Source organism: Pristiophorus japonicus, chromosome 17 (assembly GCF_044704955.1).
Source record: "Pristiophorus japonicus isolate sPriJap1 chromosome 17, sPriJap1.hap1, whole genome shotgun sequence".
Classification (NCBI taxonomy): Eukaryota; Metazoa; Chordata; class Chondrichthyes; family Pristiophoridae; genus Pristiophorus; species Pristiophorus japonicus.
Window position 1 is genome coordinate 99,544,071 of NC_091993.1, and position 17,273 is coordinate 99,561,343.

Here is a 17,273-nt window from a genome sequence, read left to right on the forward strand (position 1 = left end):
GGAAGAGAGAGGGAGGGGGGAAGAGAGAGGGAGGGGGGAAGAGAGAGGGAGGGGGGAGAGAGAGGGAGGGGGGAAGAGAGAGGGAGGGGGAAGAGAGAGGGAGGGGGGAAGAGAGAGGGAGGGGGGAAGAGAGAGGGAGGGGGGAAGAGAGAGGGAGGGGGGAAGAGGAGGGAGGGGGGAAGAGAGAGGGAGGGGGGAAGAGAGAGGAGGGAGAGGAGGGGGGGGAGAGAGAGGAGAGAGAGGGGAGGAGGAGAGAGGTGGGGGGAAGAGAGAGGGAGGGGGGAAGAGAGAGGGAGGGGGGAAGAGAGAGGGAGGGGGAAGAGAGAGGAGGGGGGGGGGAGAGAGAGGGGGGGGGGGGGGAAGAGAGAGGGGGGGGGGGGGAAGAGAGAGGGGGGGGGGGGGAAGGCTGAACGGGCCCGACCTACGAGAAGAAACCGGTCCGAAGACTTTGGGCCGGGCCCGCCCTCTGCAAGATGCCGGGCGGGCGGGCTCCGCCGAAAACGTGAAGAGGGAGCGGAGCAGGAGCTTGGGGGGGGGGGCGGCGGGGGGGAAGAGCCAGAGGGACTGTGAGCCGATCGGGGGCAGGGAGGGGGAGCCGAAGCCACAACCACAGCAGGAGCTGGAGGAGGGAGGTGCAGTCCGATCTTCATCGCCCCAGTGAGCCCATTCGGCCAGGGCTCGGGGCGGCGTGCTTCGGGCCCCTCCCACACAGTTTCGGGCGCTTGAAGCTACTGCACATAGCGCGCATGTGCAGAGGTCCCGGCACTGCTTTCAGCGCCGGGACCTGGCTCCGCCCCCGACTGCTTGTGCTGCGCTGCACCGTGGGCCTGGATCGGCGCGGTTTTGAGTGCGGAAATCAGGCATGGCTCGCGGGGCTGTGCCATTCAAGGCGCGGCCCGAAACTTGACCCCAATCAGTGGCATTGCTGTAATATAAAGCAGCTTTTTATGCTGCATCCATGTGCATCAACTTCAACTTCAGAAAATCACACTCTACTCTATCTGTATGACTTTCCACCATTGACACATGACATCCTTATGGCCTCTCTGATTAATTTTGCCAATTTAGTATCAAAAAATGCTCAAATTAGAGCCAGTTTGTGCTGTGGAGCTATATCCATTAGAAACTCAGGAAGTGATTAACCACATTCTTTCAAAAAGGATCCTTTTCATTCCTCAGTTTGGGCTGAGTGTGAATCCAGGTATGGACATTATTATGCTAGCCACTCCCCACATCTATGATTTAATCACTAACTCCAATAGGCCAACAAAAATAAAGACATTTCCTCCAGAGAATCAAAAGGTCAAGTGAAATATTTATTTCAATCCCTCCTCCATCAAGCTGTAAACCTGCCAAAAAAATCTTCAATTCTTCCAGTTTCCAAAAAATGTCTATTGACATTTATTTCCAATCATTTTAATCCAGAATTAAATCATGTACCAAAAACAAACTTTCAGATCTCAACACACACGATCCTGCTGAAGGTAGCTCAAATATCTGTACTTTATGTTCCAAACCAGTCCCCCAGTGTATCTGATCAATTAAAATGCTTGCAGTAGTTAATTAGCATTCTGAAGTTCAGTAATGCTACATTTATTATTTTTAAACTTAATAAAACTGGGCTAGCCATTTCACTTGCACATATGAAGATTTAACTTGCATAAAATTAAAGAGTCAACACTAAATGCAGAAATGACAACTGCAGACATTATATAAAAGTGTGCATACTATATGATTTTTTTTTAGGTAAAATTGCACATTGAAGAGAACTGTTATGCCAAAGTTAATCAAGTGACAATCATATAAAGTGCCATTCAAAGCACTTACATCAGTTGCATGCATAAACTTTTCCTGAAAATTGACAAATCTTAACTGTGCATCAAAAATCTCAAAAAAGGAGTCAGCTGAAAGAGGCCAGTCCTGTACAGAAACAAAAGCAACCTAGGCCATGTTCAAAGCCACCACTGCAGTAACACTTTCACGTGTCCTGCCTATATCCTGGAGAAATATGAAGTTATCCACTTTGGTAGGAAAAATAGAAAAAAAGAGTGTATTTTTTTTTAAATGGTGAGATTGGGAAATGTTGGTGTTCAGAGAGACCTTGTACACAAATCACTGAAAGTTAACATGCAGAGACAGCAAACAATTAAGAAAGCAAATGGAGTGCTGGCCTTTATTACAAGAGGATTTGAGTGTGATTTGAGTATCAGAGTAAAGATGGCTTACTGCAATTATATAGGACCCTGGTGAGACGACATCTGGAGTATTGTGTACAGTTTTGGTCTCCTTACCAAAGGAAGGATATATTGCCATCGAGGGAGTGCAACTAAGATTCACCAGACTGATTCTTGGAATGGGGGGATTGTCCTATGAGGAGAGATTAAGTAGCCTCGGTATATTGAAGAATGAGAGATCTAATTGAAACATACAAAATTCTTACAGGGCTTGGCAGGGTAGATGCAGGGAGGATGTTTCCCCTGACTGGGGAGTCAAGGACCAGGGGTCACAGTCTAAGAATAAGGGGTCAGCCATTTAGGACTGAGATTGAGGAGAAATTTCTTCACTCAGAGGGTGGTGAATCTTTGGAATTCTCGACCTCAGAGGGCTGCGGTTGCTCAGTGGTTGAGTATATTCAAGACAGAGATTGATAGATTTTGGAATATTAAGAGAATCAAGGGATATGGGGATAGTGCAGGAAAGTGGAGTGGAGGTAGGTCAGCCATGATCTGATTGAATGGTGGAGCAGGCTCGAGGGACCAAATGGCCTACTCCCGCTCCTAATTCTTATGTTCATATGCGCTATATACATTATAGCCAAGATAGATGCAGTAGATAAATTACTCATTGTTGCCAGCTTAATGATTGGCAATGGGGGGAGGAAAGAGAAGCAGGGAGATACTTTGTTCACTGTAGTTTTTATTTCAATAATGCATTGCAGCATTACTGTCCACCAACACCTATCAGTAGGGATACAACAAATGGAAGCATTTAGAAGTTAAATTATATTATTTACATCTGCCATCCAATGCAAGTTTCTGATACCAACTTCTGATCCAAACAGGAACCCAGTACCAATCTTAAACAAATTTCCAATATCTCTTAAAACAGCAGTCACAAACGCTTGAACACATTTGTACTGTTACAATACATATTGCATATCATCGCAACAAAACTAATAGGCATCATCATGCCATGAAGTGCTCACGTCTTGTACCAGATATTCTAGTGCCAAATTACTTGTATTATAGTTGTTAGTGAATAATATTTGGTCTGCCTTATCAAAGTAGGCTTCACAGTAACAAACACCAATTAATCACAGTTGAGTTCCTGACCCACTGGTTTGAACTTGGAAAAAATTAATTAGGTTATCTCTGTTGTATTCTTCTATGATTATTATAGAACAAAGCAAATCCTAATCATAGGGCTGATGCATGTTTACTGTAAATCGATTCCTCTATCATTTGACAAAGCTATGGTTATATTAACAGGATGAGGATCATTCAGACTGAAAACAGCACTTTACGAAATCACAAGAGAACAATGAATTATACTGCAAACCTACTTTTTGTGTAGCCGGGGATCAAATGGGGGATGTTGCGCTCCATAAACTTGTTGTATACTAAGGAAACAAAAGAGAAAGACATGCCATATAAGTGTAAAAAATGAATTAAACAAGCATCATTTACACTTCATATTGCAAATCTGAAAGGAAAAAATCCAATTCATACCATTAATGAATGGAGTGTATAGAATTACGGAGATCTTTCCAAGAAAAGCATTACAAGTCAAGACAACTATGAAGAGAGAGCAGAAATAGTATTTTGTTTTCCATTACAGTGAGGTTTGCTTCAGATTACGATAGAGTACAGGCGCCAGTCTCAAATAGCAGCAAGTGTCAAACACAGTGGAGAGAAATGATAAATTCAAGGTGTGTGTAAGTTACAGCTCTGGAGAACACAGCTTAGAGTAAGATAGTTATACATTAATTGAATGTGTTCTCCCTTCAGTTCTAGTGTTGGGCAGTATTAAAATTACCAACCCTTTATACAAGCCAGTTATAAGTTTCATGATTTACATGACATTTCCATGTAACTTCAAATGGATTCAATAAGGATACTGAATAGTTAGGAGTGACTTGCAAACATGTGACAGAAAAATGGGATGCCCTGTCACCAGGTCACAAAACTAAAATGCTGCCAAGAATCCTCTGCAGCCAATACATTTATTTTATATAGCAATTCTACCAATGACAGAGCTATTTATTTCTACCGCTACTGCATAATAATGTATAACACAGTTCAAGAGCTCACAGAATATTGGGTAATTAACTAAAAATAATGCAGGTGCCATAGAATATCACAGATTTTCAGATTGTGAATTACAAAGAAATTTATGATTCTGAAGAAGGCATTCACAGGTATGTTAAGTCAATTTAAACTGCACTTTATCCCCACCTCATAGAATCCATGCTTTCCACCTGTTGAGTCAAGGATCAGCACTAAAATGAAAAAACGCTAATGAGAAAGACAGCAGTCCTCTGGCAGAACTCAGTGATACACTAGCAAGTTGCTTGGTAAGATTAGTGAGCCTCCAATATCAGTATCCCTGCTCAAACCACATCAATCTTGTGCATCACCCAGAGAATATAATAAAGTTGTACAGTCTCATAGCATCGAAGTACACAAACTTCACTCAAGGACCTATTTACCTGTAGTTGATAAATCTGATTTCTTGGATGGAAAAAATACTTTTAAAATGGGCAAGAACATTTATTTCTTGGCTAACAAATCACAAACTAACTCCTCTTTCAGTTTACAGTGCAGCCATAAAGACATATATACCTAATTCAAGTCTGCCACAAACATGTCTGGCAATTAGTTTTGTGGTGAGTCTGTTATTTGTCAATATCAAGTAAACACAACCACCAAGAATTCTCTGACAAATTTTATCAACTAGATCTGTTTCCTCCATATTTTTGACAATATTCCAATATCCAAAAAAGGATATCGATAGTGAATAAAAAACACTAGTGCAGTATACAAAATAGAAACTGTCTGGGAGGAAATACTGAATATCAGGCCTTATTATTGAGCAGTTCTATTATATCTACTTTCTTTCAGTAGAATGTTACAATCTTTCTGCAATGTGACAGTACCACTAGAAAACCCTAGCTTGTCAAACACCTGCTAGGAGAAAAATAACCTAAAAAACAGAAAAGTACATACTTTCATTTTTAAAAAGCAGGAGACTTCCTCTGGACTTTAGTAACTGCAAAAATACTTTGGTCAGCCGAGGACCATTATTCGCAGTTAAACAATGGTAAAACACCTCAATTAGCAACTACAGTAAAAGTCTGGATTTGATTCAAATTATTTTCTGTTAATAATCAATCGATAACTTCCTATTCCATAGTTGCAGTTGTTCTGCTCAAACAATTAATCGTGTCGCTGTAATGTATTTGTAGGAGCAGTGAAAATCTCTTTTTAAACAGGAATTTGAAACAAAATGCACATATTCTAAAGATGCTCTGTGGGTGATACCAAATAGTGATGGGGAAAACTCCACCATGATAAAGTGCTGCAAAAGAGTCAAAAGCACAAATGTACTTATTTGTTTGTTTCTAACAAAACTGCTGCTCATGGGTTCTGATGGCTGCACACAGAACATTTAGAAGCCCACCACAATTTTACAATAAAAATCAAAATTAAAATTTAATGTGGCAGCAAACTCACAACTATTTAATTCAGCATGTGACCATCAGCAGCAGCCAGGGCCACAGGGCTAACGGATGTCACATAAGTCATTTAAAACAGCAATTTCCACTAACAATTCCTTCTCCTACTTTGTACATACCCTAATGTCAGCAAAATTATTATGGAGGAAAGGGAGCTTTTCAATTGAGACAATTAGGAAACATTATTAAAGGAGTTATTCATAAATGTGTCTCTAAACAGCAATTTTATCTTTGGTGCCAAGTTACAGAACAATCAGATCACAGTTCCAACTTCAAAATTGTCCATGGCAAATTTTAGTGTGTGCATGTGCATGTATGCAGGCAGGATTAGGTGCATAACTCCACAATGTGCAGATTTAATTTTGTGTGTGTGTGTCAAGTGTCCCATTTGTGCCAGTAATATGGATTAAAATACATTTCTGCAAAAGGTTGACAATTGGCACATAGATTTTAATCATTTGTGTTATGAATTATTTGAAATTGTTGCCTTATTGTGGTGATTACATAATGCTTATTCTGTACAGTTCTCAGCATGTTCATTTTAAAGAGAAGCCAAATGAATCTAAAAAAATGTAAGACATGTAACATTGCTACTTAAAATCCAAACACTAATGGAGCAAGATCAAGTAAACACAACCAAGAATAGAGTAATGAGTCATTGTTACATGAAAGCACAAACCACACTCAACTGCCAATTAGACTAATGGAATCTTAAAGATAAAAGATTCTTCTCAGATACAGACGAAACAATTTGTTTTGCAGGCAGTCAGTTCCCAGTATGCTCAATCACAACAGATAACTGAAGTCTAATGTCAGCAGGTCACCAACAAGGCAGGTAAAATGGGATCCCAGTGTGTTGTTCATTTGTACTATGCTTACTGTACCAGGTTTCACTAAATAGCTTCAGTTACTGACTTGTATTTTCTGCATTTGCATTCCCCCATCATTCACATTTCTCTGTCTGAGGGGTGTAAGATAAGTAACCTATTCTCAGCCATCTAATTATGTAGCAATAAGATTAAGAGCAGGCTGGAGTGAACTGAACCTCAAACTTTCCCCAGGATCAAGTCATCATCATCATAGGCAGTCCCTCGGAATCGAGGAAGACTTGCTTCCACTCTTAAAATGAGTCCTTAGGTAGCTGAACAGTCCCGGTCACAGGTTGGACAGATAGTCGTTGAGGTAAGGGAGGGTGGGACAGGTTTGCCGCATGCTCTTTCCGCTGCCTGCACTTGATTTCTGCATGCTCTCGGCAGTAAGACTCGAGGTGCTCAGCGCCCTCCCGGTTGCACTTCCTCCACTTAGGGCAGTCTTTGGCCAAGGACTCTCAGGTGTCAGTGGGGATTTTGCACTTTATCAGGGAGGCTTTGAGGGTGTCCTTGTAACGTTTCCTCTGCCCACCTTTGGCTCGTTTGCCGTGAAGGAGTTCCGAGTAGAGCGCCTGCTTTGGGACTGCCCAGGATCAAGTGGCGTACCACTAGACCACATATACCACTACCAGCTTTGATCAAACTCAATGTGTACTGGAGGAAATACTGTGGAAGTGCAAACAAAACTATTTTATAAAAAGGGACTTAAAGTTGAAAGCCTACTCTTTTCAGACGATTTGTGTCATCTTATGAAGGTTACACACAAAGCGATGTGGTGGCAATAAAAAAAATGCAATAGTTTGCTTTCACAGTTCTACTAGTGTTGGGTGAGTGGGCATATCAAGCTAGGTGAGAATGTTACTAACAAAATCCCCCTTTACTTTAAAGCAAATGCTACTGGTGGCAGTCCTGAATTCAGCATCAATCCTGCAAAGTGAGTGAGGTGATGCTAATCAGAAAAGTGCCAAAAATCCATGTTCAAGAGGTGATTTTGTCAGTGCCTCTGAAAGCAGAAACTATAAATTCCACTACAATAAGATCGAAGCCAACTGTAATGCGGAACTGAACTTCTATCTTTGGTTGTCTGTCCACTTGAAGCAAGGAGTTGAGAAACCGACCTGGGCGGAGGAATAAAAGTAAGGGAACAAGTCTATACCCTGCTTTACTACTTCAGGTGGGTGTACAATTTCACACCCACAGATTTATTGTGCTGCACGCACGGCTCATAATATTTCACATATTGTCAGTGTCATATTAGTAACAGAAAACATAGCTCTACCATTGTCACCTATCATGACATAACTAGGACAACACCACCCAATGTGAGCGCAACTGGACGATTTAGGGGTTCTTGTCCAAATGAAAAATAAATTTATTTATTGAAAAAGTTTCTGATTAGAGCAGAGTTATGAAACATTTGGTAGTCACAAATTATTTGCCAATTTATTTGCCAGATGTTTCAAAAGCCACCCAATTTGTCAACACTAATTCTAGATGAACCTGCCATCATAATAAACAATGGCAAAAATAAGACCACAAAAGAAAATCATTTACAGTCAATTTATTGGTGCATTTGTACTGCAGCTTTAGCATTAATGCCATTCAGACACCTCTATGAAGTATATTTCCAATGCAATATCAAAACCAGGCTGACAAAATTGCACCTGTTGTAAACTTACCAAGAGATTATTTAAATGTATCGATAGCATTAAATGCCCACTTGCACTCTCAAAACATTTACTATTTAACAGCCAGGATCAGATCTCTGTGCACACAAGCATACAGGTGCATAGCTCACTTCTGGAGTTGGAAGTTACAACTGCAGATATTATCCATTTACAGTTGAAACTTTGAGATGCAGAAGGGAGCTTTGTGTGATCTGGGATCTGTATCTACAGCATAACTTCACCCTATAATCAAAATATGTTTACAGAAAACAACCTATCGAGATAAAACAATCAACAGCAAAATTAAGCATGAAGAAAATGCACTTTTTGAAGTTTGTTATATTGACTTTACTTCTAGTTCACTTATTCGTAAATTTCTTACTTCCACAAAGTTGGCTGTAAATCGTAGCAGTTGAAAGATCAATTACTTAAGAACATAAGAATTAGGAACAGGAGTAGGCCATCTAGCCCCTCGAGCCTGCTCCGCCATTCAACAAGATCATGGCTGATCTGGCCGTGGACTCAGCTCCACTTACCCACCCGCTCCCCGTAACCCTTAATTCTCTTATTGGTTAAAAATCTATCTATCTATCTGTGACTTGAATACATTCAATGAGCTAGCCTCAACTGCTTCCTCAGGCAGAGAATTCCACAGATTCACAACCCTCTGGGAGAAGAAATTCCTTCTCAACTCGGTTTTAAATTGGCTCCCCCGTATTTTGAGGCTGTGCCCCCTAGTTCTAGTCTCCCCAACCAGTGGAAACAACCTCTCTGCCTCTATCTTGTCTATCCCTTTCATTATTTTAAATGTTTCTATAAGATCACCCCTCATCCTTCTGAACTCCAACGAGTAAAGACCCAGCTTACTCAATCTATCATCATAAGGTAACCCCCTCATCTCCGGAATCAGCCGAGTGAATCGTCTCTGTACCCCCTCCAAAGCCAGTATATCCTTCCTTAAGTAAGGTGACCAAAACTGCACGCAGTACTTCAGGTGCAGCCTCACCAATACCCTATATAGTTGCAGCAGTACCTCCCTGCTTTTGTACTCCATCCCTCTCGCAATGAAGGCCAACATTCCATTCGCCTTCCTGATTACCTGCTGCACCTACAAACTAACTTTTTGGGATTCATGCACAAGGACCCCCAGGTCCCTCTGCACCTCAGCATGTTGTAATTTCTTCCCATTCAAATAATATTTCCTTTTACTGTTTCCCCCCCCCCCCCCCCCCCAAGGTGGATGACCTCACACTTTCCGACATTGTATTCCATCTGCCAAACCTTAGCCCATTCGCTTAACCTATCCAAATCTCTTTGCAGCCTCTCTCTGTCCTCTACACAACCCGCTTTCTCACTCATCTTTGTGTCATCTGCAAATTTTGCTACACTACACTCTGTCCCCTCTTCCAGGTCATCTATGTATATTGTAAACAGTTGTGGTCCCAGCACCGATCCCTGTGGCACACCACTAACCACCGATTTCCAACCCGAAAAGGACCCATTTATCCCGACTCTCTGCTTTCTGTTCGCCAGCCAATTCTCTATCCATGCTAATACATTTCCTCTGACTCCGCGTACCTCTATCTTCTGCAGTAACCTTTTGTGTGGCACCTTATCGAATGCCTTTTGGAAATCTAAATACACCACATCCATCGGTACACCTCTATCCACCATGCTCGTTATATCCTCAAAGAATTCCAGTAAATTAGTTAAACATGATTTCCCCTTCATAAATCCATGCTGCGTCTGCTTGATTGCACTATTCCTATCTAGATGTCCCACTATTTCTTCCTTAATGATAGTTTCAAGCATTTTCCCCATGAAGAATGTTTCAATTGCTTGAAAGTACACTACCAGGACTTTGAGGGTTGAATATATTTGGACATATGTTTTGCAAGAATAGATACAAGCCACAGCAGATGTGGATTTGTGCGACTGAAGTCTTTGGAATTTTTTACATTTTGATCTTAAAAATGCATTAAAAAAATTACACACTAATTGTACAACATATTAACAACAGCTATGAACATGTTTAATAGAGATGAAAACTTAACAAAAAATATTAAAGAAAATGTAACAATGGACAGTCTTCCAATGTAAACAAAGTTTATTGGAGAGTGAACACAAATGTTGACAGTCATTATTGCTCGTCGAACAAGTTACAGGCACATTCTACATGTGCATCAATCATTACAAATAATTGGGGCATGTTGCTCTCATGCTTGGTGAAACTCAATATTGACACAATACAATTAAAAATATACAGAAGATCACCAAAATGAGCTTGCTGTTGGTTAGTAAGAACAAACTTAAGATCATCACAATAATTAAAGAGAAAGGTAGAAACGAATATTGAGGGTGGTTAGAATATGGAATTATCTGTTATATACTATTTTGATGCAGAATTTATAGATACTTTTAACACAGATTTAGATAGTTGATTGAAAAAGAGGAATACGAAAGGGGATGGCAAGCGAGCAGGAAAGTACTGTTTGACCAACTGGCGAATGTGGAGATGGCCTATGTTGTGTGTTTCTTTGCCAAGTAAGATTGCCTTTTCCAAGGAACAGGTGCATTTGTACCGTTTTTGACATAACGAACATTGAACCAGCCATTTCAAAAGTTACACGCTGCTGTGAACACATCTCGATTGCAATCAAACTCAAGATGTAAACTGACGCGACAGTTGAGGATAAGGAATGAGAGCTGGCCTGTCAAGTCGGACAACTAGTGTTTCTGCAAAGGCTGCCTGCACTAAGATTTCAATGGCCAATACGCTGTGCAGTTGACATTAAAAATGCATTCAGGTGCATTAGCAAAAAGAGCAATGAAATGAGCTGCACGGTGCTATTGGGACTGAGACCCTGGCAAACATGTCCGTGTGAGTGCATCAACCAGATGCTCGCTCTCCCTCTTTACTAAATACAGTATTTGGTCTGGAAATAAGGTTCAGAAACTGGGGGGGGGGCAACTTTGCAATCTCAGAAGCAAATAGCACAGCAAAAAAAAAGACCAGCACGTAGAAGGTGCAGGAAATGGTCACAAACAGCATCAGTCGCGAGTTCAAGCTGTCCCGGAGTCAGTGAGCGAGTGCACGAACCTTCCGGGAACCTTGGTGTTCCGCTTCCAGAACTGCCTCCTGCTATCGCTCGCCATAACTCCCTCCGCTCACAGTACCGGGCCGACCCGCCGGCCGGCCGGCCGCTTTAAAATCACTTCAGCCCGAAACGTTGACTGCCTGACTGAATGTAAGAAAGCAGCAACGCGGATGGGTTTCGCCCCCCGCCGAAAAGGTTAAAATTTGAAATAAAGGCTAAAAAACTGTACAGTGAGCGGCCATGTTGGCGCCCGGACCAAAGCTCGCTTCTCATTGGCCGGGGGTGGGACTCCGCAGCCTGCCGGCCAATTAGGAGCAGCGATGTTTGCGGGTGGGACGTCTCCTTGGTGATGGCACCCGGCTGATTGACAGGCCGAGTTGGGCAGGTGTCCACAGAGCAGGCATCGATCCCAGCAGCTAAATCATAACTGCACGGAATGACTTTTAAATACAAGAGGGAGAGATTAGATTACTCTCAACTAGCCATGTTGACAGATCATTGAGGTATTTGCTTTTTCCCCTCTAATCCACACAGTGCCACTGGAGTAGGCAGAATTGTTCAGTTCTGCCAATATAGCCAAGTTACTCTCGAATTCAAGTCAAGTTTAAAAGAATCCAAACTTTCAAATTAACTTTAATTGAAGTGGGATCTTGAAAACTCAAACTAATTTTGAAAGTTTTATTTGTTGGGCAAAACCCCTAAATAGACACCAATTTTTTTTTTCAATTTATATAGCGCCTTTTACGACCACTGGACGTCCCAAAGCGCTTTACAGCCAATGAAGTACTTTTTGTCGTGGAGTCACTGTTGTAATGTTGGAAATGCGGTAGCTATTTTGCACACGGCAAGCTCCTACAAACAGCAACGTGATAATGACCAGATAATCTGTTATGTTGATTGAGATATAAGTTTTGTTATGTTGATTGAGAGATAAGTATTGGCCAGGACACTTGGGATAACTCCACTGCTCTTTGAAATAGTGCCATGGAATCTTTTACGTCCACCTGAGAGGGCAGATGGGTCCTCGGTTTAACGTCTCATCCGAAAGACAGTATCTCAAACAGTGCAGCACTCCCTTAGCTTAGATTTTTTGTGTTCAAGTCTCTGGAGTGGGACTTGAACCCACAACCTTCTGACTCAGAGGCAACTGAGCCACAGCTGACAAGGGAATGAAGGAACATTGGTAATCATCTGCGCAATAATGTAACTGTGTGCATATGTGTACCAACTTTAAAAATGTCATAACTGGAGAATGGGTACGAAGAAAGTTTATATTTGCAGTATTATGAATAAAAATAAAATTCCTCATCAATGTTTGATTATGATCCTGTGAAGCACTAGTTAAAAGTGCTATATAAATGAAAGTTGTTGCTGACAAAATCCAAGCCAGTATATGACTATGTTTACAGTCAAATGGTCCATTAATTGTCCAACTTGCATCTTGGTGAGAGTTTACTGCAATCTGTATATGAAACTGAATCATGAATTGGCATGTAGAAAAAAAGGAAGACACTGGACAGTGATAAATATACTATTTAATCAAAAAAATTAGATGCAATTTGAAGATAAATAATATTTGTAATTTTTCACATATACAATCAGCCTATTTGGTTTCATTACACACTTTGGAAAAAATAGATTAGCAATTAGAAAAACACCCTACCTTTGCAAATGTTGATATTGAATATATATCTCATGTAATTGCACAGAAGGAGTCAAGACCAAGTGCAGTCTTGAGGTAAAGATGGCGAGGGTTTCACTGGACTGAGGCACGCAAATATAATTCAGTCAACATTCAGTTTATCTTTACTTAATACTTTGATTTTATATTATTATTGATACTGAAATAGTAAAACTGGTGGTATTTTGATAAAGCAATAAAACAGATGATGGAGCATAAGAGTTTCTCTGCATGCATGCTGAGGAGCTGGGAGACACAAAACTGGGGCAGTACAGTGCCACCATTGGCAGGAAGATGCAATTACACTTACTGGGCAGTTCCTATTATAAATTTGGAACAGAAATTTGCAATGGCAATGCGTGACAAAAATATTACAACAGAAAATGCACACAGATTGTAAGATTTTTAATATATGTATGTGTAATATCTGTAAGCTTGTCATGTTGTAGTTCCACACTGTGGATGTGCAATGGCAATGCGTGACAAAAATATTACAACAGAAAATGCACACAGATTGTAAGATTTTTAATATATGTATGTGTAATATCTGTAAGCTTGTCATGTTGTAGTTCCACACTGTGGATGTGGACATATTGTGTTACTGCAACTAAAGGTGAATAAATGAGTCAGCTGACCAGAAGCTTCCAGAACTTCTGAAATGCTGTCTGCCATTATAAAAAGCTGTGTGCGCTGTGCTCTGTGAATATATCACAGTATGATATTAGGGGATCTCTCATGACATTGCGCACAGTTAGGTTGTAGAATTCTATCTCGTTTAAGTGTTTTATGTTGCTGTTTGTCTCTTCTTCTGCTTCTCTCTTCCTAATTAATCTTTTTGATCCTCTACCTGTTTCTCCATGTCCATCCTTTTCTTTCCTTTCAGGTGGGGGGGGGGGGACAGTATTGGGTAGCATTAGTTGGCACTTGGCAGGAAAAAGAGCCACTGAAAGCTGCGTGCTTTTTTTTCTGATGGAGATTGTGGGGAAAATTTGGCCTGAAGCCGTCAATGGCTCCTTTCCAATTCCTTCCTGCATCACATACTTATCCGTACCCCCTCTCTCCCATTACCACCCCTACTTCTTCCCTTTTGAATTATCTGCTCAAACCCTGCATTTTTCCTTCCTCCTCACGCCACAGTCACATCTCACCCTTAATCCTCTATCCATTCTCCACGAGGCTGGAGGGTGAGAGGCCTCACCCTCAACCTGTTTCTCATCTTCCTTCCCCTCCTACCGTGTCAATTTCCCATCTCATTATCTCTCAAACTAGGGCTATGTCCACTCCAAGTGAAGATCAAGGTACGCTATTTTGGAGAAGCCCAGGAAATCTAGGGGCAGCATTGTGGGGCAGAGACTTATGAACATAAGAAATAGGAGCAGATGTAGGCTCTGCGGCCCTTCGAGCCTGCTCCATCAGTCAGTAAGATCATGGCTGAACTTCGACCTCAACTCCACTTTCCCATCTGAACCCCATATCCCTTGATTCCTTTAAGAGTCCAAAAATCTATCTATCTCAGCCTTGAATATACTCAACGACTGAGGATCCACAAACCTCTGGGGTAGAGAATTCCAAAGATTCACAACCCTCTGAGTGAAGAAATTTCACCTCAGTCCTAAATTACAACAGTGACTGCATTCCAAAAGTACTTTATTGGCTGTAAAGCACTTTGAGATGTCCGGTGGTTGTGAAAAGTGCAATATAAATCCAAGTCTTTCTTTCTAAATGGCCGACCACTTATCCTGAGACCATGCCCCCTAGTTCTAGACTCTCCAGCCAGGAGAAACAGCCTCTCAGCATCAACCCTGTCAAGCCCTCTCTGAATCTTATATGTTTCAATGAGATCACTTCTCATTCTTCTAAATTCCAGAGAATATAAGCCCATTCTACTCAATCTTTCCTCTCATTATCATCTTCACTGTGCCTGGAATTGAGCATTCACCGGGCACAACAAAGAGGGAAACTTCTACCTTCTAATGCCTTGATTCTTCTCTGGATCATTTTGAATTGTGTGATGTGTAGTAAATTTTCAGCCCTGATTAATCTGATTTCACATAAACAATAGGCTGCTTATTTAATTGTCATAACTAGATTTTCTGCCTTTTGACTATGAATGGGTGGAATTTAGCACCAAATACTAGTCAGCATCCTACATGTTGCAATTGGTAATGTGTGATTTTTGGGTATAAAGTGGCATTACCAATGATGAAATTAGTCAGAATACTGTCATTTTGGATCTTGCCAATTTTGTATATCATATGCATTTCCAGTGTGGAGACTGATGGGCTACAATAGATAAGAGCTTAATTTGGCTATTTTAATGAAACTTCAATAGCTTCAGTTAGATGTCCTCTTAACTTGAAAATGTAGCTACTGCTTAAAGGATCCTATCAACACCTTCACATGCCTCCATAAATATGTCTTGAATCACCCCCGCTACTCACAATATTCTATTTCTGTCATGATGAAATATCCTGGCAAATCTTTGACAGAACACTACGGAAACAACTTCAGTGCAACCAGACTTTAAGTGCTCGATTCCATAATGCTTCCCCTTGGTTACAGTGAGTGATTAATATCGTCCTAAATCTAGATGTGTGCTTTTTCTTGATGCTAACTGAGTAGCAAGAGTACATGAAGTGGCTATTTTCTGTGTGCGCATAGGAGCCACTTCAGATTGCAGTAGCCCTTGCATCCATAAATTGGATCAGGTGCAGGTTCCACCACTTTTTCTACCAAATGGACAGCCTGCATTCTCTCTGACACATGTGCAGACATCTAGGGTGCTGACAAGAGGGTCCAGTTGTGTTGCCATCCTGAGAAACAACAACATGATCCATGCCCCTACTGAGCACTATCTTATTATAGCTGTCAAATCACATGATAATGATAGTAGACCTAATGGCATCAATGGAATCAGTAAAATCCAGACTCGTGGTTCCCTTTAAATGATCACTAAGTCTGTTGAAACCAGAAGAAATAGCTTGGAACCCAAGCCTCTGTGGCGGCAGTCTGAGCATTCATGGGGGCTCTACTGATGTTCCTGGAGTTATCCTGCACTGCATGCGGGCTGCAATGCTGCAAAATCACCATGTAAAACTGTACATAGAAAGCTACTGGATTCTTCCACCCAGCCACCATCTGAAACACAATGCTTGGTATAGTCCTTAATGGCTGCACTTGATGCTTAGAAAATAGCCTTTGTCTAAAAGCATATCTCATGAGATCCAGATTCTCAGACTCATCAGCTAGATTAAAAGAGGAAGACAGATTATAATGGTATCTTTCTGAGCAACCTTCACATAACTTTCAGTAGAAGAAGTAATATAGTAAAGAGCTTCCGTGTATGCATGGATGCTAATAAATGAAAGAGAGAATAGAATGAAAAGGAAAAGCAATACAAACTTTTCACAAATACTGAGCTAAAAATAGTGCTCTCTCTCTTACCTTCCTTCCAAGGATTTCTAGTGATTCTTCCTCTGATGGGGTTAGAGGTCAAATAAGGGCTCCCCTTCTTGTAAGTATTCTCTTGCTATAGTTTTGGACTACCACCTGTAAGAACAGTGAAAGAAGTGAGAAATTCCAGTTGCCAAGATGGCATGAAGTTATCATCATCATAGGCAGTACCTTGAATCGAGGATGACATGCTTCCATGTCAAAAGTTCACAGGTAGTTCAGAGTGTATTAACCTTATGAATTAGGCTGTCCCTGGATGGTGAAAAACTATCTCCATTGCTGCTAGTTTGGAAGTTAACTCAGCCAAGCAACACCTCAGAATCGGGTGAGAATATCAAATTAATTATGTGAAATTATATTATAGCAAGTACTGTAATAGCCATAGCAAAATCATTTAAACTTTAAAGATCATAACCATTCATAGTATTTAATCTACTGATTGAATTAAGTAGCTGACAGTTACAAAAGTACTAAAAATAATGACAAAAATACTCACAATTGGATAATTTTTTAATTCATCTTTTTCAAAGCTTCAAGAGCACTTTACATAATGACCTTATGTTAGCCACGTTTTTCTTTGTCAAGGTCATGCATGCACTTATTAAAAAGTCTGAAGCAAATTAGCTTAGTACATCCATTGGATACAATAAATGACCAGAAATATGATTGTACATGAGATCCAAGTCCCCTCTGCTATTAAATGGAAGAGGCTTTCTCTTTAATGAAACCTGCATATAGTTTGGAGAATCTTTTGAAGGTAGTATCTGACTA

The 17,273-nt window shown here is 40.8% G+C and overlaps 1 protein-coding gene across 3 annotated transcripts in view; it reads right to left on the reverse strand.

Moving 5' to 3' along the window:
* The window catches only part of LOC139227872 (TBC1 domain family member 22B-like), a 498,740-nt gene extending 487,125 nt beyond the window's left edge, over positions 1-11,615 (reverse strand). For 2 of the 3 annotated variants that reach the window (XM_070858967.1, XM_070858966.1), the window contains exons 1-2: positions 11,371-11,615; positions 3,563-3,619 (exon numbers count right to left, since the gene is read on the reverse strand). In XM_070858967.1, the coding sequence (XP_070715068.1) occupies positions 3,563-3,619; positions 11,371-11,426 (113 nt within the window). In that variant the 5' untranslated portion in view covers positions 11,427-11,615. The remainder of the gene's footprint in view (positions 1-3,562; positions 3,620-11,370) is intronic. The other variant, XM_070858968.1, reaches the window with a different exon arrangement.
* Between the last annotated feature and the right edge of the window lie 5,658 nt (positions 11,616-17,273).